We start from the raw sequence: 27,368 nt of genomic DNA, 5'->3' as shown, positions 1-27,368 counted from the left end.
GGCCATTTCAGGCCCGTCGTAGCCACTATTTTGGCCAGTTTAAGCTTTAGTGTGGCATTGTGTCGTTCGACAAGCCCAGCAGATTGAGGGTGGAAGACTGCGTGGAATTTCTGTTTAATACCCAGCCCATTTAGGATGAGCTGGATAACTTTGGCTATAAAGTGGGGGCCATTATCACTCCATAAAACACGACAGAGGCCATAACGGGGGAAAAACTCCTTTAACAGAACCTTTGCAGTGGCCATAGCGGTGTTGTCACGGGTTGGATATGCTTCCACCCACTTGCTAAATGCGCACACCACGACGAGTACATATTTCAGGCCTTGGCATCTGTCTAGCTGGATGTAGTCCATCTGCAGGACTTCAAATGGGTGGTTTGGGACCCCAAATCCCCCCCGGGGTACTACAGTTCCTTTCCCGGGGTTGTGTTGCAGGCATATTAAGCATTGTTGGACCAGGCGTTTGGCGGAATCTGGGATCTTGTCATTGTGCCAAACCCTGGAGACAAGTTCGATCATGGGGGCTGATCCTATGTGGGCAGGGGAGTGTGCCATGGTTAATATGGGGATCAAGTACGAATCAGGTAGCAACCATCTGTTCGTGTCTTTTGTCCGCCAGCAGCCTTCATCGTCTTTCAATCCCACCCGTGTCCATTCAGTCAATTCGTGTTGTGCGCTAGTCGTTTGTATGTCTCTAATTGTGTCCTTGGCGTCAGTCCAGTTTTCTGCTTGTGACCTGGTCACGTACATATGTGTTGTCGTTCTATTTTCAGCTGTCGTTCGGGCGGTGATGTCGGCTAGTGCATTTCCCTGTCCAATAATGTCTGTCACTTTCTTGTGTGCCTGGCATTTGATAACGGCAAGTTTGTTGGGGAGGAGGACAGCTTCAATTAAGGCGGAGACTAGATCCCCGTGCAAAATGGGTGTGCCGTGTGAGGTCAAGAATCCTCTCTCCCTCCAGAGGAGCCCAAAATGGTGAACCACCCCGAAGGCATACTGGCTGTCGGTGTAAATGTTCGCTGTGGTTCCTGTTGCCAGGATGCAGGCTCGCGTCAAAGCAATCAGTTCCGCTGCCTGGGCAGATCGCTGGGCGATGCGGGCTGTTTCTACTACAGTTCGAGCCGTGGTGACTGCATAGGCAGCGGAAGTGGTACCATCGGAGAGTTTGATGCAAGAACCGTCCACCCACAGCTCCCCGTCGGGGTCAGGGAAAGCCGTGTCTCTGAGATCGACCCTACTCCTGGTCTGTTCGTCCGTAAGAGTCACGCAGTCATGTACGGGGTGCACATTGGGATCGTTCTCTGGCAAGGGTAACAGAGTTGCTGGGTTCAGTGTGGTGCATCTTTTCAGGGTGATATGGGGGGCAAGCAAGGTCAGTTCGTATCCAGTCAGTCGTGCACTCGTCAGATGTTGCGTCTTGGTTTGGTTCAGCAGGGTGTCGACTGCATGGGGTACCAGTACCGTGAGGGAATTCGAGAGTACAATCCCCTCACTCTGTCGGATAGAGATTGCAGCAGCAGCTACAGCTCGAAGGCAGGCAGGCAAGGCTCTGGCGACAGGGTCAAGAGTGGCAGAGAAGTAAGCGCACGGTCGTTGCTTAGGGCCGATGGCCTGGGTCAGGACAGATAAAGCGCACCCCTCCCTTTCGTGAGTGTAAAGGGAGAAGGGCTTTTTGTAATCAGGGGTACCTAGGACAGGGGCTGAGCAAAGGGCATCTCGCAGTTCTGTGAAGGAAGTTTGACACTCAAGAGTCCAAGGGAGTGGGAAAGGGACGTCTTTGTTTAGCAGAGAAAGCAGTGGTTTTACAACGAGGCTGAAGTTTGGTAACCATTGTCGGCAGAAGGAGGTGAGGCCTAATAGGGAGCGAACCTGCTTCTGGGTTTTAGGGACAGGGGTATCTAGAATGGTTTGGATTCGATCAGGGGTGAGTTTTCTTCCATCTTTGGACAAAAGGTGGCCTAGGTAAGTGACCTGGGGTAGGCAGAATTGCAACTTCTTCTTGGAGACCTTGTGGCCATTTTCCGCAAGGAAGTGCAAGAGTTGAATGGTGGCGGTAACCGCTAGAGGGGTGGTGTCGGCTGCCAAAAGGATGTCATCGACATATTGTACCAACACCACCCCGTCGGGTAACTGGACTTGGTCTAGTTGTCTTTTGAGGGCCTGGCTGTAGATGCTAGGGCTTTCCGTGTAGCCTTGAGGCGCTCGGCAAAACCTATATGAGCGGGCTTTTAGGGTAAAGCCGAAGAGATATCGGCTGTCTGGGTGGATGGGGATGGAGAAGAATGCGTTCTTGAGGTCGATGACGGAAAAGGTGGTGGCAGTGGATGGAATCAAGGTCAGGATGGTGGTGATGTCTGAGACCACAGGGTACTGGGGTACCACCACTTTGTTGATCTCTCGGAGGTCGATGATGAAACGGTATGCTTTCTCATCTCCCTCTCCCTGCTTCTTGATAATGGGCAAGATAGGGCTGTTGCAAACGTTGCTAACCACTTCCTCTACCACACCTGCGTCTATCAGTGACTGGATAATCATTACCAATGCCTTCTCGCCCTCTGGCGATATCCGATATTGTGGGAGTTTTGGGAGTGTTGCGTCTGGTCGGACAGTAATGTGCACTGGGTCAATTAACATACGCCCTACGTCCGAATCCGCTTTGGCCCACAGATACGGAGGTAGAGTGTCAAGCAGGGACGCGTCAACGTCGGTGATGGAAAACATGTGTCGGGGAGAGCAATGTCTAAGCAGAACGGGGTTGTCGTAAAGAAACACTCGAACTCCATCTTGAGAACACCTGATCGTCGCTCGGAAGTGTTTCAGTAAGTCAAGTCCCATAATGGCGTCAGGGCTATTAGAGGAAAGCAAGAACGTGGTGTCGGTGGTGTTGTTTTCTACGTCAAAGAGAATCGGGGCAGACAAAGGGTTGGTGGAGGGCGTTCCATCGAAACCTGTCGATGTTATGAGTGAGCCAGACAAGGGTGCCCTTGGAATCAGTCGTTTAGATAACGCACTACGTGTTGCGCCAGTGTCTACCAGAAATGGAGACTTGGTACCCAGGACCTTAGCAGTGACGTAAGGGCCCTGCTGGTCAACATAGAGCTCGACTGGATCCCTCCCTCGCCCTTGGCTGTCCTATGCGAAGGTGTGAGTATCGTCATAGTCAGATTGTTGATATTGGTTCTGCCTGGGTCGATCGAACGTATTTGGTCTGCTTGTTCTGTCATTAGTCGCGTCATTTGGGGGCCCTCGTTGTTGTCCCTTAGGTCTCGGTCCGTTTGCTACGTCCCTGGGGTCTTTGTTTCTGATCATTTCCAGAAGAACTGGGCACTGGGATTTCCAATGGCCAGTCCCTTTGCAGAAAGCGCACTGGTCTTCTCTAAGGTCTGTGCGTCCACTGTAGGAAGTCACAGTGCGGTCCTGGGGAAATGTAGTCTTAGGGACGTTTGTCTGGTAGTTTCCCCGGTATTGGTCTCGTCCTATAGTCACCCCTTGCAGTTTGGCAATCATCACCCTCTCTTTTAAGTCCTTCTTCTTTTTCTCTGTCGCCCTATCGTTTTCATTTTTCTGATGCTCATAATATTGGGCCATTTGGAGAATCGCTGTAGGTTTGGAGGCTGCCCAACTACTCTCGCTGGCCTGTAGTTTCTGGGAGATTTCCGATGATAGGCCCTTAACATAATTCTGGACAAACAGATGGTGTCCGGTTGCAGTGGTCATGTCCTGGCCGCTGTAATCGGAGAACACCGTTTCAAACCGGGAGAAGTATTCCGATACATCCTCCTGGGGTTTTTGGCGACAGGCTGTTACTATCGACCAGTCCACTTTCTTTTCTGGGATTAGGGTTTTTAATTTCTCTACGATTTTATCTGGGAGGTCTAGAATGGATTTCAACGGCTTTTGTCCTGGTCCCCGTTGTTTGTCCAGGTCATCGAGTTGTGACCAGGTATGTCCAAACAGCTCAAGGTGGTCGACTTTCCGGATTTGCTTCCACACATCAGCTGGTAGACATAACCCGAAGAACAAGTCGATGTCAGCCAGGGTCATGATCGTTGAACCCAGGGCTGTACCCAATTCAGTATAGAAGGCAGTGGGGTTTTTACGTAGGTCGGGTAGAGATTTCCGGAATGTCAGTATCTCTTGCCGGTCCCATGGCTGGTAGACCCAGTTGTATACTACCCTTCCCTTCGCATCTTGGTTGTTTGCATCATCGTGAGTCCCTGTACCCCGAGGAGGAACCCAGTAAGGGGCAGCCTCACGTATCGGCATCATGGTGTTAGATTGCTCGGTTGGTGGTTCGGTCACTACGGAGGCTGCGGATTTAGCTCCCGGCTTTTGTTCAGTGAGGTGGCGGAAAACCTCAAGCGTACGCGTAAGGAGGTCCGACACATCACACTCGCCCTCATCCCCGATATCGACCTTCCGGTACAGAGTCCTTAGGCTCTCGGGACCTTTGTCTCGATATCGGTCCTCGTATGCATTCAAGACATGATAACACAGTCGTACGGTAAAATGTCGTCTGTGACTCCCTGTATACGAGCTGAACATATCTGTGATGTACTCTTCATCATCCTTCCTTTCTACCAGTGTCCTTGCTATTTTGTCGATCCCCGCTCGCTCATCTTTGTCTAGTCTGTTTGTTCTTGCAGGGCCAGCCCCTCGAGTCTCATGGTCGTCTAACGTTGTTGTTGATGCGGGTTTTAATACAAGGGGTTCGGCTGGCACAGAGGCCATTGGGGCCGACGCTGTGGCGGTACCTTCGTTTGTACCTGGGGGTGGCGCGTGTTGCGCCAAGGGTTGAGAAGGGGCATATGGAGGGGGCATGTAGATGATAGGAGGACCTAACAGCAGGTCCTCATTGGCTTGTCGTTTCGAGGGTAAATCAGGGTAGAGCATGGAGGGGGTTCTAACCGGACACTGGCTTGGCGTTTCCATTTCTAGTTTCTGTTTAGCTTTCTCTCTTTCCTTTATCTCTTTTTTTAGTTTCTGAGCAGCTAGGTGGGCTGTTTTTCGCAGCTCTTTTTCCAACCTACTCTCAGTTTTCTTTTTACGTTGTTCAGTTTCTTTTCGCCACATGCCGAAGCTGTCAAGCATAGTAGGTGTTGTCTTGTTTTTACCCAGGGCAGTTTCTAGCGTTTTTATTTTATCATCATCGAAGGATCCTATCAGGGGCCATTGACTTTCTTGACCCTTTTTTGTATATTTATGCCATAGTTTACTATAGGCTATAGCGGTCAATCCATGCTTCATGAACATGTCCTTATTAGGGGTGCCTTCCAGTGGGGCTGGATGGTCCATCTCTAATAGGCGGTCCGGGCTAAACAGGCTACTAATCAGTGGGGAGAAGACAGACATGACGGCTCGTAACGAGGGACTAAAAAGTCAGCACTGCCTATCTTATCACTAGGTGCAAAGACTGGACAGAATATTTCTATTCTACGTTGTTTGCAGGCAGTGAATACCTCATGGATCAAAATAACAAAAGACCAATAAATAACAATGGGGAGAATGAGCAGGTCCGCAAAGATCTGCGTTACCTACCCTTTTCACTATCTGCAAAAAGGGTGGTCTCTTCCCTGTTTGCAGACAGGGAATCTCCAGGAAACAATAGTTTTGCGAACAACAGTTCAGTTTCAAGTGATTATTGAGTGGGGGAGAAAAAATAAGCACGGCTGCTGCCCTACCTATCCTCCACTGCTTGCAAAGAGAGAGCCCGTTGTTTCTCCGTTTGCAGACAGTGAATCTCCAAATAAATAAAAAGAGCAATACTAGTATTTTTAAACAAACAAGCAATCAAGCAATTATTTCGCGACTTGTCGTGGTTACACGACCTTACCCGGACCGCATGGACAGTTTCCTGTCTTCCGAATCCAGCGCCCGATCGTCCTCTCTTCTCCGTTATCCTCGCGGCACTCCTGATGGTTCCCAGTCAGGACCGTAGATCACTCGAGAGAGGTCTGTTCGGAACCAGTGAAGTTCGGATGATCGGCTGTCAGACGAGGGTCTATCGGACAGACGCGTTCCCGATCGTTGCAGTCGTTCACTTTGTCGTCAGGACCTCTCCCACTGGATCCATGGGTCGCTGATGGGCCCCACGCTTGGGACGCCAATTGTGAAAATAATTGGGGGGCACTACCAACCAGAATATAAGATCCTTAAGTATTTTCCCGGCGGTGTCGCCTCTTGAACCCACAAAGAAGTTAAACTATTGAAGAGGCAGGCGCTGGAGACTGGAAGGCAGGAAACAAGGTTTTTATTCTCTCCGGAGGAGAACACAACGAAACGGACAGAAGGTATCGTTCTGAGGTGCTCTAACTGCATCCCTGAGGCCTGGCCTCTTATACACACGTTTATCTGTTTATTGCATGTAACACATTCTCGTCGATACTTTGATGTACGGAAAGACATCCTCAGAATCCCCCCTTCCCAGCCCGTTCCCACGCAAGGTTACAGTGGGAGTCCCCGCCCCGTTCACAACAGGTGATGATCATCGCGCAGCTGGATATTCCGCCGATTCACGGAGTGTGTGGGGTTTGATCGGATCTCGTAGGGCGGGGGGGCTTTGATCAACCCGGGGATCCCTTGCTGGGGGGAAACTTTCTATTGTACGGGGAGGGGCAAGGGATTGGTATCGGCAGAGCTGGGTGTCGGCCTGGGAACGGGGAAGACAAACGGGTACACGGGGAAAAGGGGTTTGCATCAAAGGGCCGGGGATCATAAATGGGAAGAAGGGAGGTGTCGCGCTGGGAACAGGACGAGGGCCTGGGGCAGAGCAGCGCTGAAGAGGGGTTTTATGATTCGCGGCAGGTGCAGGCAGGGGGGTTGTCAGTATGCGGGGGATGCCGGCGAAGCTAGGAGTGGGAGAGAGGCGCGCTGGCTCTCGGCGGGAGCAGGGAAGCCATGGTGTTCAAAATGGCGGCTGTTTTACGCGCACAAAAAGGTTAAGGAGAGCAAGAGGGCGCCGATAATGTTGACGGTCTCAGTCCAACTTTCAACAGGTGCATCATGCACAAAGTATTTCTGCATGTCGCGATTTGCATGGGCAACACACCAGTCACTGTAGTAGCTTTCTTGACAATGACTACAGAACACCAATGTAACCAGAAAGATTGGATTTGATGTTGCAACATTATATGTTTTGTCTTGTCTCTCTTTTCCCCACAGGAATGTTTGCTTTTTTTCAAAGTGTCAGTGAGTACACCAACATTTTTACCACACAACTTAGCACAGGTATAGGTACCGCACTGGTTTTCACATGGCATCCTTCACCTTTGCCACTCACCCATCACTCACCTGGTCCTGATGAAATCCCTGTTAATCACTTCTTAGGGGCTGAAACATAGACCGCCACACATATTCAACTTAATGGTAATAACCCCTGAATAGTTGCACCACACATATCTATTTTTAGTCATATCCTGAGCCGCCAACATTAAAATTAGAGTCAAGGATTCTCAGGTATTTTTAACTGAAAAAAATAACTTCACATCACACTTACGCACCAACACTAGCTCAGCTGTAATCAGGTGTCGTAGCACAACGGGGAGCACTCGGCAGCCCGGTTGGGACCCCAATGATGAAGCATGGCACCAACTAGGTTGGTGTGTGAGGGGTCTTTTAAGAACACCTAATGGGTCCAAGTTCACACTTCATACAGTGAATTAACTACATACACATAGTGGGCCTGTCCACATTGTTTAAGTTTAGTACGCATCCGGGGAACAGGACGTTCCCCTAAGCCCTCGCTCTCCCATTGATTTTTCTAGTAAACTTTCAAAAGTTGCCATTTACTTAGAAGTTACATCAAATTTGACCAGGGCATCAAGTCTGGTTTAATTAAACGATTCTTTTGATACCTTGGAGTACCGATTTTAGGAGTTTCAATCAGATGTTCGCACAGCTGAGTTGGTATAACCCGTTACTCGCCAAAGGGGCTACTAGCCTTTCTATAGCAAAAATGACAATTTGAGGGTTTTACTGTAAGGACATATAACAACACATGTCCTACTTTTAATATAGAGCACCCTTCCTTAGGGCTTGGTAGGCCTACGTTAGGGGATTAGGGATTTACACTGGTTACCAGTCGGCCAGCGGATTAAGTTCAAGGCTCTCTGCATAGCCTTTAAGGCCTTGCATGGAGATGGACCACGTTTCCTGAAAGATTTGTTTGGCTGGTACTCTCTCAACAGAGCGCTTTGCTCAGCCAATGCCTTCCTGATGCTCATCCCCAGATTAAAAGATCTAATTGGGGAGGAAGGAGTTTCAGCCATAATACTATTAAGGAGTGGAATGCTCTTCCACTCCCTCTTACGAAATCCCCCTTCCTGTTTGAGTTCAGGAAGTCGCTTAAAACTTGGCTTTTCAGATACTAGTTCTTCTTCTCAGTTCTCTTGGAGACCGCGAGCGCCTAGACACCTTCGGGTAGTAGTGCGCACAATAAATTGTTATAAAATAACATAACATAACTTGTATATATTAAAAAAGAAGATGTGGACTTGAGAGATTTAAATGGCAAAGTCAAGATAGCAGTTGGAAAACTCCTGTGCCAGCCAGCAATGGCAGGCTAGGTGTCTTGCTTTGTCACACTCGTGGTGGTACAATAAGTGCTGCAGTCCATGAGGGACACATTAATCTACAAGTCATGGGTACACCTGGTTCCAGATACTAGGGGTTTATAAGTCAGTTAACTTTTGCCGATTGGGTATAAGCCAATTAAACACAAACTTTTCCGAGTCCGAGCACATGTCCTGAAGCCTGGTCAGCAGGGCCCAGTGCATCACAGAGTCATCACACCAGTACTTAGTAGTCAAAAAGTGGGAGTGAACCTGCACAAAGCCATTTCCTCACACTTTGGCCAGTACCCGCCTAATTTAGGGTTCCACTTCGTGAGAGGGGATTTAGAGTATGAGGGTGCAAGTTTCCATATTTAATCCAGAATTGAACATATATAATCCATCACCACTGCATGATTGGACACAGTAGGAAAAGAAAGGAATCTAACCAAGAAGGATTCTGCAACAGAAATAGAAGGAAAATAATGAGCTTTGATAGCTCTTGTTCTTCTTGATTTTATCAGAGAAAATGTTATCAAGTGCATTGCAGAATTGTCAACATGGTGTGTCAGAAGGAGGAAGAGATAGAAGGTCAGCCAGGTCTTTGATGGTTTTAAATACCATTTGTTGTGTATTTTGGGTAAAGGGGGTACACTTGAATGGAGCTCAAAAAGGGCCACATAAAGGTGTTTAATATTATCATGCAGATGTGAGCTTGGTAGCCAGCCTAGCACTACTAAGAGAGATAGAGATAAATGGAGTGAGATAGAGTGGAAGAAAGAAAGAAGGAGTGCTGTGTGGAGAGCGTCAGCCATACAGTGGGATATAGAAAAAGAGGGAGTAGTGAGTGAAGGAGGAAGAGAAGAGAAGAGAAGAAAGAAATAGAACAGTGATTAATACAAAGGCGAGAGATTAAAAAAGAAATAAGATAAGAAGGAAGAAAGGAAGGAAACAGAAATGGGAGGGAAAGAGAAAGCAAGATAGGTAGACAAATAGATGAAAGATAGAATTATAGAGGGAGAAACAAAGAAATAGGAAATATAACAGATGGCTTTCACAACATATTTGGGTACTAATCCAGACTTTTACCCTTGCTTTGGTAAGGCAGGCAGAAAAAAGGGCGCAGAATTAGCAGCAGCGGTGGAAATTAATAGATGGCTCACAAAATAACTTCAGAAATGCACATCTATAGGTTTACGGCTACTTTTGGAATACAGTTCCATTTATTGCAATAGACATAGCCAGTGCTTAATTAGTAGAACAATAAATGCTGTGCACAAACCTTTGCTCAGAATCTGCTATTGAATATTAGTGTGCTTATTACCAAGGCTCCGTTGACTTGATTCCATCTAATGCCTCTTTAATCTCCCACTGGACGTAACTTTCCCCTGTAATTCACCCGTTCAAGTTTCTGCTTTCTCTTATTGTCACATTTTTATATTTTTTCTCTTCCTCCTTCTTTTCCTTTTGTGTGTTTTTCACTCTGTTGCTCTGTGTAAAAGTAAAAATATTAGCTGGTCCCCAATAATAAGTGCTGGAGGGCCCCACCTCCCAACACCGCTCAAATTCGCTAATGGATATAGCTTTCCAAGACTGCTACTAAAATTATAAAACTCTCGCAGTTTTCCCAGGAGTACTCATGCACGTTTGTGAATTCCTTTTTTGCACGATCAAATGTACATATGGATATATACTTGCTCATGCAAGGACAATTAACTTTCTATTTTTCTCTGTGGCTACACATATGCCTTCATTTATTTTGGGGATCTAACCTACCCCCAATGCCTTGCTCATTTATGTATTTACAATCAGATACGTTTGTTGGTGTGCAAAAAGTTTTCAGGACATTCCAGCCGTGGAAGCCCAATGTATGTATGAGTAGATATTTCAGAAGGACATACAAATGTTTTGGGAATCTTAAAATTGGATTTACGCTTATAAAATTGAATATTTGAGCGGTTTAACCGGCGGCAGTAGTGCAAATGACTTAGAAAATAAAACCTTACTAAAGCGAATGCCTGAAAATCGTTTTCACACTCCCCACGTCCCTCATAGTAAGTATGGCGGCTCTATGCACCTATAAAAATATGGAGGCAGTCCATAATTCCAGACTAGCGATCCTGGAAACGTAAATTATTGTAAACGGAAATGAGTTTTCTTCTCTCTTGTATTTACAGAAACCTGTAAAACAACGAGCTTATCTGCCAGCTGCAGCAAGCCAACTCTGATCCGTCTTTTCGACCACCTGATGGACGGCTACCAGAAGAGCGTGCGCCCGGTGCGTGACTGGAAGCAGGCGACGGACGTGTCCATCGACGTCATGGTCTACTCCATTCTCGACGTGGTAAGGCCTTCCTCCCCCATCCTTCATTCGGGCGTTTTGACCCTTACTCAATTAGCGCCTTTTGAGCCTTTGGTGTGATTTAAAGAATGACTCAGAAAAGCGCACGCGTTATGGGCCAATCCGGACGCTCGAGCCCACTGTACATTCCATATTGGCCATTAAACACCTCTACGCATAGGTATCTGGTGAAAATGAGAAAGCGCAATGGACACATCGCGTGAACCCTACAGCAGGAGCCAGCCTAAAGGACTGATGGCCAAATCACACCCATTTGCGGAACACGTCAAAATATATATGTAAATAATAAGGCAATATCACACATTGGTCGCAAACTAATGGCAGCTGTGTCCTGATATACCAGACAGAGAAATTGCTTCTCCCTCTTAAAATCAGTAGTGTAGCACGCATGCCAGGGGTAATGCAAACAAGCAAAAGGCCCCAAATCACCAGGGACGATGGTATTTTTGCCATAGGACAGCGCCGCAGGCCTTCCTGGTGCACTGCTGTACGGCAAAACAAAAGGGCAGGAATACGCCATATCGATTAGATACGGGGCATTCCTGTCCTTTTCCCCTGTGCCGGCGCACAATGGGATGTTGTGCGCCAATATTGGCACCTTTGCTCCATGATGCAAGGGAGCCTGCATTGTGGGGATGATTATTTGTGTGCAGGAAGAGAAACCATGCACTAAAATAATCACAAAAGGCTTTTCCCTCTATGTGTGCTACAAAAGCACACATAGAGAAAAAAAACCTTGATAAATAAAGATATTTCTCTTCGTTGTGCCTCCATTATGCCTTCCCTGGGAGGCGTAAGTTTTGGGCGCTGCCTCAGACTTACAATTTCCCGTAAATCTGGGGCAGTGTCAAAAAGCCATGTCTGTTACTGGGAACACAGCCAGCAACACCCATGGAACACCGCTTTTACGCAGTTTTCTGCATGAAAGGGGCACCTATTTATAAAGCCATGAAGAGCCACTTAACATTGCTTTATGTGGCCTTATAAATATGCCAGTGGCACATTGCACCACTGGAACTTAAAAAAAGTGACGTTCCGGCAGAGCAATAGTGCCGGTAGGCCCTGGTTCGGAAGCTAAATACCGCTATAACTGGGAAGCATAATGCCCGTCAGACCCTCAGGCCCTGATAAAAACACCTGCTGCACATTTGATATGCACCAACTCACTCAGGAAACCATTATGCCTTTTTGCCATTTTATGGTATTACCAATGAGGTTAAATATGTTGAGTATTATTCACCAAATTCCAGCATCACTATTCGTTCTGCCGGGGTCTCAGTGCTGATGATTTCATCAAGTCAAACTAACTGGAATGAGAACAGCCAGGCCATTGAATAAATTGACCTAGAGTTTGAAGAGACAAACTCACTATTATTGCATAGGGGACCAGCACAAAGAGCCGGCTAAGGCAGCTACCTGGGTTAAGGCACCTTCTTCAGAGTTCTATTTTCAACCTGGAGGTCACTAGTTTAAATTCTGATGGGGTGACTCTGCTGTTCAAGGTTCCTTGGGAAATAAAGTGAATAAAGTTGAGTTGATTGAAGTGACAGAAGCAATTGGTAGTGGTGTTCCCTAAAAGGGAGTAACCGCACTTTCAAATATATACAAGTATCAAGAATCCTGTTAGTTGGGGCATAAAATTATAACAATTACTGTGAGTACAGTCGGAGTGCTAGGGAGACCACCGTCACTCACTACCTAGGGTGACTAGAGCAAATCAAAATGACCTGCCAAGACAGAAATTCAAAAAGGGTCAGTTCAGCACTATCCTGATAACAATGTTAGGGATGACTTATTGGTCACAAAATTCTTTCAAGAATACAGTCATAATATATGCGTAGTACCGTATTTTCTGGCGTATAAGACGACTTTTTAACCCTTGAAAATCTTTTCAAAAGTCGGGGGTCGTCTTATACGCCGGGGTCATTTTATGAGCAAGCGAATATAGCCCAAACCCTATATTTTAAAGGAAAAGTAGGGGGTCGTCTTATACGCCCAGTCCCCTTATACGCCAGAAAATACGGTACATCAAAATAATCTTCTTGGGACAAGATGATCAGACCGAAGACTTTTTGCATGTGATTTTCTTTTTATTCGTATATTTGTATTCAAACGTCAAAAAGCAGCCAGCCAACATGTGTTTCGTCAGTACATAGTCCGTACCAAGACTTCCTCAAGGCTAAAATATATTAGGATCGAACATGCCACTTGAATTTGTGGTATAATAACCTCAAAGATTGTGTTAGTCACTGCAGGATGTGGACATAGTAACAAGCAAGAGAATATTTGTGTCGACCAAGTCCCGGTCTAAAATATAATGTTGGAAGAACTTTCTTAGATGCCGTATGGGGAATAGTTCACTTTGAAATGGCCAACTTGGTCCTCACAAGGTGTCTCCTCTAATTGCGGAAATGAGGGTGTAGTGGAGACCAGGACACCGGCATCTGTAGTCCTGTGCGATAACTTTCTGCCCGTCCTGTGACGTGAGTGACGGACCGATCGCTGCTAGTAATCATAGAAGTAAACCAGGTCTCCAGTCGCGTTATCATGCATGAAGGACGCTATCACTCGGGATCACGGATGTTGTTGTCTATAAATTGATTTTACTTCTATGATTACTAGCAGCGATCTGTCCGTCATTCACATCACCGGATGGGCAGAAAGCTATTGCACAGGACAGATATTTTATTTTTTAAATTACATTACATATTTTTAATATAAAGTTCCAAAACTGCACACTTAGAAAACTTTCCAAGTGAAATCAGTCAATGTGGAGGGTCTGCTGCTTGTTTGGCGCCTGGAGGGACGCCAGAAAATTGACTGGCTGAGCGGGGGGTGTCGCGCAGGCTCCCACGGGATCATCGAGGGCCTAAAAGTGCGCAACGCGACACCACAGCGCCATTTTGTCATGGCTCCTCAGGGGCTGAGGCCGGAGGTGAGGAGCTAAACCGCGCACCCATTGGGGCCAAGCGAGCAGTGCAAGCGGCCCTGGTCGAGTGTGGGGCTCGTAGCTGTGTGCAGAGGACAGCCGTGTGCCTGTGGCGGTGGTTAAGGCCGCAAAATAGCCTTGGCAGAGGAGCGTGGCCTCCGTAGAGGTGCCCCGGGGGGACCGTACCCCGGCACCGTGGAGCCCGGACAAGCGGACCCAGAGCCCAACATCCGTAGCAGGAGGTGAGGTGGGGGGACTCCGGTGGGGTGCTAGACTGTACCAGATCTGGAACCTGGAACTAAGAAGCTGCGGAAGGCCAGAGGAGGCGGCGCTCGCAATCCCGCATTTGCAGAGTGGTCGCAGGTCCCCGGAGGGTGCCCTGGGCGCTCCCTGGAGCGGAGGTGCACAGTGTGTACTTACAGCTTCTTTGGGCCCTGAAGGTGGTGAACCTGGTGAGGCTCCCTGATCTTGAGCCGCAGCAGCGGGCGGGACGGGACCCAGTGGAGGTGTGCACACGCCCGCAGGTACCGAGTGAGGGCAGCGCGGGGGGGCCTCCCTGCTGAGGGAAGTACCAGGCCTTTCAAGGTGACAGCAAACAGGCGAGTGACTTACCTACCCTGTCCAGCAGGCCTGTGGACCCTGCAGCCGGGTGGTGGACCACAGGAGTGGCAAATCCTCACATCATGAGGCCTAAAGGGGGAGGCAATACCCAGACCAACAAGTTGGATAAATACGCAGTTCCTCTGGGGCAGGGACAGACAGGCGTGGCAGCTGAGGACCAGGCGGGCCAGAAGGAACCGTCCCTGAGTTCCATAATGACCGCGATCCAGACGCTGGGCACGAACCTAGAGACTAAAATGGACAAAATCTCCATTGAAGGGAACCTGCTGCGAGCAGATCTGGGTAAGACCACAGAGAGATCTAAGGCCAACGCAACAGACATTGCAGTACTGCAGGCCTCGGAAAAGAAGCTTGAAAGTCGGATCACTGACCTGGTGCACCAGCACCGCCAAATGGCCCTTCGGCTCGAGGATCAGGAAGGGCGGGCCCGAAGAAGCAACATTCGCCTGGTAGGTGTGCCGGAGGGAAGGGAAGGGCACAGCGTAGAACTGTTCCTAGAGGACCTGATACTCACCCACTTGAAGCCGAAAAGACTGTCCAATATCTTCACGGTTGAGCGGGCTCACCGTGCACCGTTTCCCAGACCCAAGCTGGGGGCGCCACCCAGGACCATCTTGCTAAAATATTGAACTACAGGGACCGCGACGCCATCCTGCAGGCGGCAAGGCGAAAAGGAGACCTGCAACACGAGGCAGCCGCAATCTGGTTTTTCCCTGACTTCACACTCCAGGTCCAACAGGAACAGAGATCCTTCTTGGGCGTAAAGATGGCGCTCCGAAACAAAGGAATAAAATACATGATGTTCTTTCCGGCCAAGTTAAAGGTCATCTCGGGGGGTAAGTCCCTGTTCTTCACCACGCCGGCGGAGGTCCAGAACTGGCTGGACACAGCAGCTCCAGCCGAACAAGCACGACAAGATCATGACTCATGGAGGGACCACCGGGCCACATCCCCTGGGTCCGTGGTGAACAAATCGGAAGTAGACGTGCAGAGCCAGCGTTCATGGCGTTCCAGATCTGCCAGTCCGAGGTGGGACACTCTCCGTGACACAGATGCATGCTGAAGACGAACGCTACGGGACCAGGCCTTGCTGAACTGTAATGTATATTGTACTGGTGCTGATTGTAAAACTTTGACTCGGCTTGGGGGTGGCACAAATATCTGCCCAGTGACTATTTAACTTTGCTGCTATGCTTTGGGTGCTCCACGGCTGAGGGTAACACACTGGAGAGGGGGCGGTGCTGGTGCGGCGGCTGGAGTTGGGGCCGGCACACGTTTCCCCTAACAGAATTTTTCAGGAGGGGGTAGTTTTCCTCACTCCCGGGTTGGGATAGGGCGAAAGGCGCTCTGCTAATTGGGGTTGTGGGTAGTTTGAAACCTACGGAGCAGGGAGCAGGGTGGAGGGGAACTGTTGGGGGGGATGAGTCCCTTAGACATAGAGAAGGTCTTCGAGGATTGGTTGTTTGAGATGGTAGGGGGAGGGGGATGGGACTGGAGGGGGGAGGGCGGGTGGCGAGTTGGGGTGGGGGGGAGGACTTGACCAGACGCACCTACACCGTCTGATTGTTTCTATGCATGTCATGTGGGGGAGGGAGGGGGTTGGAGGGGAGTTGGGGAGGGGGGAACTGTTTTTCTGGTCGCACTTGAGTGGTTCGAAGAGGGTTGTGGGGCGCGCAGGTGTTCAAGGGACAAAGCCAGCAGTGAAACGTGGATATGGCTAAGAAATGGGACAAGAGCCTCAAGATACTGAGCTGGAACGTAAATGGGCTGGGGGACAAGCTCAAACGAACTATGGTATTACAGTTCGTAAAGCGCCACATGCCTGACGCAGTATTGCTACAGGAGACATACTTACTAGGCAACACCTGCCATGCCCTAAATAGGTGAGGTTACTCTTTGACAGTACACTCAGGCTTCACTTCGGGGTCCCGGGGAGTGGGGATCCTTCTCCGATGTACCTTCCCCTTCCTTCCAGATCATAATGAAACAGATCCACAGGGTCGCTTTGCAGCAGTCTCGGGGAAATGGGAGGGGCGCAGGTTGACTCTAGTCTCCACATATATCCCGCTGGGTCTCCAGACGCAGGCATACACTGACCTAGGTAAACTCCTCCTTTCCCTCCCAGATGGGCAGTTACTCGTTGGAGGTGACTTCAACGTGGTAGTTTCTGGTACACTGGACAGGCACCCACCCAGGGACATACCTCGGGGGCAGAGATGGCTGGGGGACTTCCTTGAGACATTTGGCCTCACAGATGTCTGGCATCTGGCACACCCGACGGACACACAGTATACATTCTTTTCGGGCCGCATCACTCTTTCTCCCGATTCGATTATATTCTCACCCTCCTACACCGTGACACTGAGGTGCGTAACGTCACACATCTGGCAAGGGGTATTTCTGACCACTCACCGGTTATAGCCCACCTCACTGTCGGGAATAGACGAGAGGGCTGCATTGCGCCTATCAATGCTTGGTATCTCCAAAATGAGGACCTCCGAAAGGTGCTTACCCTCTCGATAGACAGTTATTTCGAAAGTAATGACGGGTTGGTGGAATCGGCTGTGACATTATGGGAGGCCTTTAAAACGGTCCTCAGAGGAGAGGCCCTCTCGGAAATTGCTGGCCGGTGCAAGGAGAGGGAGGCACGGTTGGCTACGGTTAAGGCAGACCTTGGGAAGCTGGAGGAGGTGGCACGCAGAGAGGACACACCTGGGGCGCGCCATAGGCTGTCCCTCAAGACAGCGGAGTACCAGGCCATTGTGACTGATGGAGGTAAAAGATGGCCACCACTAGGGAGGGCAGGATATACGATCAGGGAGATAAGGCGGGTAAGCTTCTGGCTTGGCTTGACAAAAAGCAACAGGCCAGTAAGGTTGTGGCCTAGCTTCAGACAGCAGCTGGCACCACGGTCACTGAACCGCATGACATTGTCGTTGAATTTTCTCGTCATTTCCAGACAGTGTATAGCAGGGGGTCTGATCGCCCGGAGGAAGAATCAGTTGAATTATTAGCTGACCTCAGGATGCCGGCCCTATCTGATGTAGAACACGAACTCCTGGAGGCGCCGCTCACCACGGCAGAGGTGGAGCGAGCTATCAGAGATCTCCGTCCCGGTAAGGCTTTTATGATCCGAAAAGTGACGCATTGCTGGAGCTGCGTCGCAAGCGGGACGCAGCTCCAGCAATGCTCTGGGGTGCCCTATCTTGTTAATGCTGCGTCAATCCTTACGCCTGCTTCAAGCAGGAGCAGGATTTTGAAGCAGCATGGGCCCCAAAGCGACTGAGTGAAATCTTGTAGATTTCACTCAGCCACTTTTAGAAGGCGTTCCTGCGCCGGAACGCCCCCCCCTGCGCAGGAACGCCTCCTTCTGGCGCAGGGCTTTACAACGTGACGCATCTACCAGATGCGTCACGTTGTAAATACCCCGCACCATTGCGCATCTTTTGTGCCACTGCTGCGTCACAAAAGTGGTAATCGATGAGGAGTGGAAGTGTGCGCTCGCCACCCCTAAAGAAGTGGCTATCTCATCCAGACTGCGGCTCATTCAACTGAAAATCTTACACAGAGTGTACATGTCAAGCACCAGGCTGAAAAGAATGGGTAGGAGTGAGGAGGACTGCTGTAAGAGGGGGTGCGGGATGGTTGGTTCCTTCTTTCACATGGTATGGGAATGTCCGATACTTCAGACTTATTGGAAAAAGGTGGTACGATGTATGCAGGAGGTTTGGGGGGTAGAAATGCGCCCTGAGGCGAAACGCTGCATTTTGAACATCTGGGAGCCAACGGACCTACCAGCGAGGGGAAGGCTCTGGGTAACGCTTGGTCAAGTTTTAGCTAAGCGCAATATTGCACGACACTGGGGGGCAGTCCTGCCTCCACGACTCACCGAATGGAAACGGGACATGGACTGGTGCATGCACAAGAAAGAACGGTAAATGTAGCCCAGGGGTGCCCCAATAAATGGGGGGAGGTTTGGGACAAATGGAATGATTATAGAGGAAACATCTGTGAACCCCCTCAGCCTCGACAGTCGGTACTTGAGGTAGAGGTATAAGTGATTTACCATATTGCTGTCTTTTTGCCATGACATTGATGTTAAGATGTACGCCCTGTATGATCTTTTGTGCGTCTCTGTGACCCTAGTGTGCGACTATGCAGGCCACTGTTTGGTCTTAATAAAAAGAATTTAAAAAAAAAAAAGAAAAAAGAAGAATTACTTTTCAGGATCAGTAGTGGGCTGAAAGATGCAGCACTGAGGTCTTTCCTGATGACAGGTAAGTAAATCGGAATTTGTAGTTCGGCTGATTTTAGAGGAATATTTCGCCCAATAGTGAAGGAAGGGGGCGGAACTGAGGTGACATGTGTGCAAACATGCCCTGTGGCGCGTTTTAGGTTGGGGAATTAATTCCTCTTCAATCCTGAGGTTCCCTGTGAGCCAACTAGCCCACCAGGCACCTCCAGTATGCGCCAGGGAGCTGCGTTGCAGAGAGGTGTTCAGAGGGCACGCCCCCTTTTTACAACACTCTGCAACACAGCTCCGTGGCGCTTACTAGAGGTACCTGTTGGACTAGTTGGCCCCTAGGGGACCTCTGGATTGAAGAGGAATTAATTCCCCAACTTAAAACGCGCCACAGGGCATGTTTGCACACATATCACCACAAGCCCCGCGCCTTACCTTTACCACTGTGCAAACATGCCCCATAACACGTTCTAAGTGGGGGGATTAAGTCCCCTTGCATACTGGGGGTCCATGGGGGCCAACTGGCCTACCAGGAACCTCCAGTATGCGCCAAGGGGCTGCGTTGCAGAGAGGTGTAAAAAAGGGGCATGGCCTCATTACACCTCTCTGCAACACAGCCCCTTGGCGCGTTTGCAGAGGGGGAACTAATTCCCCTTGCATACTGGGGGTCCCTGGGGGCCAACTAGCCCACCAGGAACCTCCAGTATGCACCTGGGGGCTGCGTTGCAGAGAGGTGTAATAAGGCCACGCCCCTTTTTACACCCCTCTGCAACGCAGCCCCCTGGCGCATACTGGAGGCTCCTGGTGCACTAGTCGGCCCCCAGGGACCCCATGTATGCAAAGAGAATTAGTTCCCCCTCTGCAAACGCGCCAGGGGTCGCTTTTGCAGAGAGGTGCAGGGAGGGGGCGTGGCCTCCGCCTGATCCAGTTTTTCTTTAAAATCTGCTTTTAAGGAGGGGGGCTGCGTAGCCCCCCTTATTTTTCTTTTTTTTTGGCCCTGGTGACCCCATCCCCCAGGGCATGCCCCCTATTCTTATTTATTATTTTATTTTTTACGGGAAGGGGGCCGTGTGGCCACCCTCCCGTGGCCAATTCTGGCCCCGGGGACCCCATCCCCGGGGCATGGCCAACTTTTCCAATTTTTTTTTCTGGAGGGGGGCTGCCCCCTCCTATGCCCCCTTAAGGCCCCGGAGACCCCATCCCCCGGGGCCTGCCAAACTTTTTTTTTTTTTAAATATTTTTTTAATAGTGGAGGGGGGCTGCGTGGCCCCCTTCCTGGGCAACTTATGGCCCTGGGGACCCCATCCCCCGGGTCCTGCCCTCTCCGTTGGGGACCGTGGGGGGGTCCCCAAGCCCCCCACGGTCCCTGCCGGCTCCCCGCATCCTGCGGGAGCCGGCATTGCTTTTCTGCATGGGGAGCAGCTAACATGCTGCTCCCCATGCAGAAAAGCAATCCACTTTGATTTTTGAAAAAGAGAGAGCAGGTTTCCTGCTCTCTCTTTCAAAAACCAAAGCAGTTTGCTATGGTAGGGCGGGAGCGGCTCCCCAGTGTCCCGGTGTAGGCACCCCGGGACACTGCAGTAGCCGGCCCAGGGAAATGGCGGTCCCCAGGGCCATCAAGGGCTCCAGGAGGGGGCCGCGTGGCCCCCCTCCCACCTGTTAAAAGCCCCGGGGGTGGTGGTCCCAGGGGCTGGGGGGTCCATCACAGACCCCCCAATTCAAATATTAGTGCCCCGGGGAGGTGGCGGTCCCCGGGGCGTGTGGGAGGGGCTTGAGCCCCCCACACAAGTTTTTTTTTCTTTATTTATTACTAACGAAGCCCCGGGGGGTGGCGGTCCCCGGGGCCGTGTGGCCCTCGCTATCATACTTACTTTGCCCTGTGGATGGTGCTCCCCGGGGCAGTGTGGGGGGATTAGGGCCCCCACCCACACTTTTTTTCATAAAGCCCCCGGGATTTGGTGCCCCCGGGGGCTAATTAGAATAAAAAAATCAGACCGGGTTTTTTTTTTCCCCCACGGGGTACGCGTACATACGCGTACCTTGTGGTACCCCCTGAGCAGGCCTAGGGTGTTTCTACCATGCCCCTTTGCGTGTTTTGCACGTTTGTTTTGATAGAGCGCGCGAGGTCACCCGGCCAATGATTTCGCCGTTTCCGGCTTCAGGGCCCATATACTTTCAGTTCACACTACTCATTGACAGGGCGACTTCACGGGCTGCTACCAATTGTGTGTTCCTTACCGTTATTACTCAGTGTACCCGACTTACCATCCACCGACACGGGTACCTATGACCTCAACGGATCAGGGGCCTAGCTGTAAAAGGAAAGGCAGCAAATGCAAATTCAAATGACTTTCAATACTGTTGTAAAATGACCACGGACAACTGGAAGTTTTAAAAGCTTTATCTAAAGTTCGTTTTCTTCATGCATAAGATACACAAGAATAAGGCAATCAATAACCAAGATAATGTAAATTATGTAACTATAGAGAAATAAAGACAGGGTAATCATTTAAAATGCAAATGTGAGATGCAAAGAAAATATGCTATGCATTCAAGGCAACAATTCTTGAGACAGTTTAAGTAAGGCCGTTCTAGACCAAATCAGAAAATGACAAAATGCAATGCAAAATATGATTTCTAAAAGGTAGGGTAACATGGGAACATATCAAGAAAATATGCAAATGACTTTACGTTTCAAGTGTTGCGGCAAAAGCATGGAAAAATCACCATATGCAAGGTGTATCTTTATTAAAGCAAAGTCAGAAAAATAGAAAGGTGCAAGTTTAAAGAATTTAGAGCAGTATTTACCTAGACTGGTGTGGAAACCAAACCCTGGCCACGGGTCAGTTAAAGACAGGAAACCCTCAAGGAAGGATACCCCTCAAAGGACAGCAGGTACAGAATGGACACCCAAAACAGGACAGGATACCCTCGGAATAGGAATCAGGACAGGACCCTCAGGACAGGACAGCAAACCCTCAGGACAGGACCGCTCAGGACAGGACCGCACCCGCAGTTTGGAAGCAACGCCTGCGCTCCACCCTCTCTGCAGCTATCGATCAAGACCCCGATTGGGTCAGCGAACTCCCAGCAAAGTGCTTCGCCAGCACTTTAAGGTTCAGTAAAACCTTAGTCTATGGTCAAATTCGGACAGAGTGCTCCGCAGCGCTCTGTATCTTCAGTCACCTATTGAGTACGATGGGTCAGTGACAGGTCAGCTAAACCAGACAAGTCGGACAAATTCCCTAGGTGAACCCAGGGTAGATATACTCTTTTGGGACGGTGTACCACCCCCCAATGTTGCAAAGTGTCAGAATCCCTCAATTTGGATTGGTCCTAAGGTAGGATTTGGGTAACACACCAATCATAACATGCTATTTAGATGCTTCATTAGCATATTTGGGTACCGCCTAGCAAGATTGGGGTTCCCATGAGAAAACTGCGCAGAATACAGGCAAAGAATACATTTTTGCAACATATTAGAACAATATCGTGACGTTGCGGGCGAAGGTGCTGCTTTCCCAGGCTTGCTTCTGGTATCAACCTTCTTTGGCAGCTATTCAATGCCGAGATGACTTTCGGCGAGTCTGCGCACAAGTACCCTCCAAAATGGCTCTCAGTTCAGTTTGGACCCCCATTCCCCGCGGTACATGAAAAGCAAGCGAAAACAAATTAATACATGGAGATAACATTATGAAATCACATCACAGGGTTGTACTTTCAACTTATCATCATAAAATATTCTTATGCAGTCTAAATGTTAGCTACATATAAACATACACAAGAGCAGTGGCACGAGCAGTACCACGTTATGGGCCAAGCTATGTATTACGCATGCGCATAATTTTCCCTCCAACTCTGCAGACACGTCAGGACACGTGAGTGTGGCTGACGCATGCGCAGTAACTAAATACAAGCGGCAGACATTTTAAATGACTCAAGTAAATTATTTTAGTAAAACACATGTGCAAGCTTCTTAATCCTTATTCAAACTCAATATAAACGTTAGTAAGACGTACACTTATTACCTTGTTACACATAAACGAGGTTCATGAGTACAGAAAGTCGCAAAATATGCGAAGCTTTGCTTCATCAATCCCCTCTTTGATGATATTTACTATCATCACAAATTATAATGGAACCAGATGCCAACTTTTCTTTCACACTCTATATAGTTCTATTTCTTCCAGCAATCGCTCCAGCTTTTCTCTTTCAGTTTTGGTAGGGTGAGAACTCTTCACCTTTTTATAGATCTGATTATTCATCTCTTCTAATTCGAGCTCATCCACACTCCGTTTCACTCTTCTTGCATTCACTTCATGTTTCTTTGTGTGTTTACGACACTTGCAGCAGACAAATATGAAAAATAGGATGAGACCTATAATTCCAATTGGCATCAGTACCTTAAACAATAAGCTTTTACCTAAGCTAGCAAGCCAATGACCTACATTTGAGAGACCATCTACCAGTCTCTTCCAGGCACTATCAACCTCGAGTGGTTTAAGTTCCTTTTCCAAATTAGTAATGTTTTTCACATATCTTTTAAGCTGCACACTTTTGTCCGGAATATAAGTGCAACAATGTTGCGACTTCAACATCCGGCAGACTCCGCCCTCTTTTGCTAATAAGGTGTCAAGAGCAAGTCTGTTCTGCAAAACCATTGATCTGATCGCAACCATTTCGGTATTGACCAGCAGAAATCCATGAGCTGTGTCAGTAGACAACACATCCACTATGGTAGACAATTTGCAAATTCTGTGAGTGTTCAGAACCACTCCCACTCCAGGTATCAGTGCACTGAAAATACTACCCATTATTTCACCTACACTTTCTCTTTTACTACGCACTAAGCCATTAGTATTTTCATTGCTTCCAGCAACTCCATTCACATGGTATATTTTCGGGAAGACAATGCCAAAATAGCAGCTTCCATACCAGTGGTCCGGCAATTTGAAATAAGCCTTGTCCCCACAAATATAATAAATTCCAGGAAACACAGGCTCTGACCCATTTTCGAAACCCCAACCTCCAATTACCTTGTAATTATGTTCGCATTCACTGGAACCAATGAAAATGTTATTATAATAGCTAGTCTTCTCGCGGTGAAGACATAGCTTGCCTTTCTTTTCAAAATCCAGCAACAGAGCAGGACCCGCCCCACCAGTTGAGGTGCCTTCCATGTTCTCTGCCCATCTTGGCCTTTTCTGACTTTCGTCATTAGCCTTCTTTTGTATTTTAATTCTCCTTTTCTCTGCCATGTTCAGGAACATCTTTTCCTGCTCACGCAAAGAACAAGTCAAGTTATCTCTGTGTGCGTCCGCTATGTCAATGTTACCTATAGTCAGAAAGTAGTCTCCCATATATCGTATCACGTCACTTCTGGTATGTACAGGATTCAAGTTCCCACGTATAGGAAGTTCAGAAAAGATCACGTCATTGTTAGAGTAATAGTACTGTAACGGTCCTCTTTTGTAAAATAAACTAGCTAAAATACTACAGGAGATTCCATATGTCAACGGCAAGTGATGGTATGTCACGCCTTCAGCTACAGAAGTAGGTAGCTTCATGCAGACATAGCAATCTTCAATTTCCATAGTCTCTACATAGTGTATTAACAAGTTTGCGAAAACATTTAAGTGTGTCTTGTTCTTAACTCCATGATAATGTAGTCCTCCCTCATCTGATGCTTCTAAGTCTTGTTTTGTTTGTCTCAGTGCTCTTTCATGTCTTGCTACACTCTGTGTTGTTAGCTCCTCACTGTCAGTATTTACAATTTCAGTAGGGACAATGTTAGTATCTTTACTCACAGCAAAGGGAATGAAAATTGTTAGTCCTATCCAGATTAATATCAGGACAACTATACTACATACACATACCTTGCAGCATGTTTTGCAACGACTGCAACTAGGTCTACCATTCACGTTTGAATCAGACATTTTGGCTTCAGAAGAAGTATCTCGACCCCTCTTTGTGACTTTACACGAGTATCTTACTTTGTGCAAATTCACGGTGGCTCGTCTTCTTCCTCGTCAGAGTACTCAGGGACGGGCTCTCCGTCGCTTACGTCAGTTATATCAAGATCTTCAAGTTCTTCCAACACCAGTGTCCATTCAGGTGACTTGTACCTTTTGTTTTGTTTCTTTATTTGATCACTCCTTCGGTTGGAGGTATCTTCTTGTTGCTTAGCTATGCGTGCACTTCTCCTTTCTTCTGCACGTTTTTCTTCTACTGTTTTTATCCTTAGTCTCAATTTCTTTACGAATTTAGGCTCACGATGCTTTCTTTTCTTAAGTCTTTTCGTTGGTATTTGGACTTCGTTTCCTTCTCTGATCCTTTTGTTTTCATTAACTGTTGGCAATTTAGTTTCAGTTTCTTCCCCTTCTATCTGACTAATTCCAGGGCTCGCACTTATTTCTTCTGCCTGGTTACTGATCTGGCCTGGTTCAGGACAGTTTTGGTTTTGTTTTTCAAAAGTCTCTGTTTCTGGTTCCTGAACACTTTCTTCTGGTACTATCTGATCCTGTTCAAGCACTTCGATCTCTTGATTTTCTTCTGCTCGAACTATTACACTATGTCTAGTCTGTCCCTTCCCGATATCAGGAGTCAGTGGAGGAGTATCGATCACTTGCTCTGTATCTTTTACTTGTTCAGTAGCAGACACTGGCTCAGTATTATTCACTTGTTCTGTATCAATCACGTGCTCTGTCCCTGTCTGACCTTCTCCTTCCTCAGTTTTGATGTGAATCTCAAGATTCTGAGGTTCTTCGCCTGTGCCTTGCTTTTCCTGACTAGTCCACTCTCTACCTTCCCAAAGTCTCTCACTTGTTCGAATAGGGTCTTCAGTGAGGTCAATCAATGGAATCCACTCCTCTGGCCATATGCTCGGCAGCTCGTCTTCAGCTACTTCTGGCTCAGCTTCTTGGACCCCTTCAGCAGGTTGGGCTCTTGGTAGTTCGTTGTCAACTATTCTTGGGCCAACGTCGGCTGATTCTGCAGCTTGACTGGTACTGGGCTGTACGTTGTCAGCTACTTCCGGTCTAGCTCCTGCAGAGTCCTCTGCTGGACACCCCTCTGCTTCAGGCTCCTCGTCTGGCAATACCTTCTGGGTGTGGCTGGCGTGTACCCAGCGTGGAACTCCTGCACACTTTACTGCTGTGGTAGTTACCAGGATCACCTGACGTTTTTCTCCCCACCTTGGCTCCAGGCAGCTCTTCCGAGTATGCTTCTTTATCTTCACCCAGTCCCCTGGGACCAGTTTGTGGAGAGGAGTCGTTGGATTGAGGATGGCGTCTTCTCCGATCTGGCGAGAGATAGAACGCACTTGGTCACCCAATCTCTTGCAGTATTCAAGCACCAAATCATCAGTAATACTCAACAGTTTGCTTCCTGGCACCCATGCTTGTCTCATCACTCTTCCCATAATGATTTCATGGGGACTTAGGCCTGTTTTGCGATCAGGAACACTTCTCAGTCCCATCAGGACCAGGGGCAGGGCCTTCACCCAGGTCAATTTAGATGCATCACACAGTTTTGCTAGTCTGTTTTTGATAGTTCCATTTATTTGTTCCACTACTCCAGAAGCCTCTGGACGGTAGGCACAGTGAAGCTTTTGGGAAATTCCAAAGGCCTTACAGAGTTCGTCGATCACTGCATTCTGAAAATGTGAGCCTTGATCTGATTCAATAGTGACTGGCACCCCGAACCTAGGTATCAGTTCTTTTAGTAAACACTTAGCTACTGTCTTTGCGTCATTTTGGGGAGTAGGGAAAGCTTCCACCCACTTGGAAAATAAACAGACCATGACAAGGACATATCGTTTCCCTTCACAACGGGGCATGGTGATGAAATCAACCTGTATTCTTACAAAGGGACCCCCGGACCTCCCAATTTTTCCCAGTTCCACCAAAGTTTTCTTCCCTGGGTTCATCTTTTGACATGACAGGCACCTCTGGCAGAGGGATTCTGCTACTTTCCTGAACTTTTTACTGTACCAAGTCTGTTGGAACACTAGAATCATGGCATCCCTACCAATGTGTGACCCTTCATGTATCAACCTCGCCATTGTGCTAAGTAAGTGTCTAGGTAACACAGGCATACCAGTCGGACCTAAGATGACACCATCCACACGCCTTGGTCGACACCCATCGTCCTTCCACTTCTCTCTTTCTTGCCAAGGTGCCGCCTGCTGCCACTCTTTCACTTCATCCCATGTGGGCACTTCTTCAAACACCTGAAGTTGGCAGCTGGTTCCTGGCCCCCCTCGTTTTGGATTTACGATATACCGATCTCTGGCGCACCATTGAGCCACTCGATCAGCATAATCGTTTCCCAGTGATACTTTGTCCATGCTCTTCTTATGAGCAACACATTTCACCACTGCCAGTTCCTTTGGTAACTGGATTGCCTCTAAAAGGTCTTGTACCACCTTTCCATTTCGAATAGGTGTACCTGATGAAGTCAGGAACTCCCTCTGTAGCCACAATTGGCCAAAGTCATGCACAACCCCATAACAGTACTGACTGTCAGTATACACTGTTATGCGTAGGTTTTTCCCAATTTGGCAAGCTTTTATCATAGCAATCAATTCGGCTACTTGTGCAGACTTTATGTGATATAGATAACCTGCTTCCTCTATTTTCTCTAAGGAGACTACCGCATAGGCAGC

The 27,368-nt window shown here is 48.4% G+C and overlaps 1 protein-coding gene across 1 annotated transcript in view; it reads left to right on the top strand.

Annotated features, from left to right (window-relative positions):
* The window catches only part of HTR3A (5-hydroxytryptamine receptor 3A), a 114,668-nt gene that overhangs the window by 27,751 nt on the left and 59,549 nt on the right, over window positions 1-27,368 (top strand). Inside the window, exon 2 of the mRNA XM_078683971.1 lies at window positions 10,726-10,892. Coding sequence (XP_078540097.1) covers window positions 10,726-10,892 — 167 coding nt within the window. The remainder of the gene's footprint in view (window positions 1-10,725; window positions 10,893-27,368) is intronic.

This window comes from Lissotriton helveticus, chromosome 3_1 (genome assembly GCF_964261635.1).
Source record: "Lissotriton helveticus chromosome 3_1, aLisHel1.1, whole genome shotgun sequence".
Lineage (NCBI taxonomy): Eukaryota > Metazoa > Chordata > Amphibia > Caudata > Salamandridae > Lissotriton > Lissotriton helveticus.
This window is presented reverse-complemented; position numbering and strand designations above follow the sequence as displayed.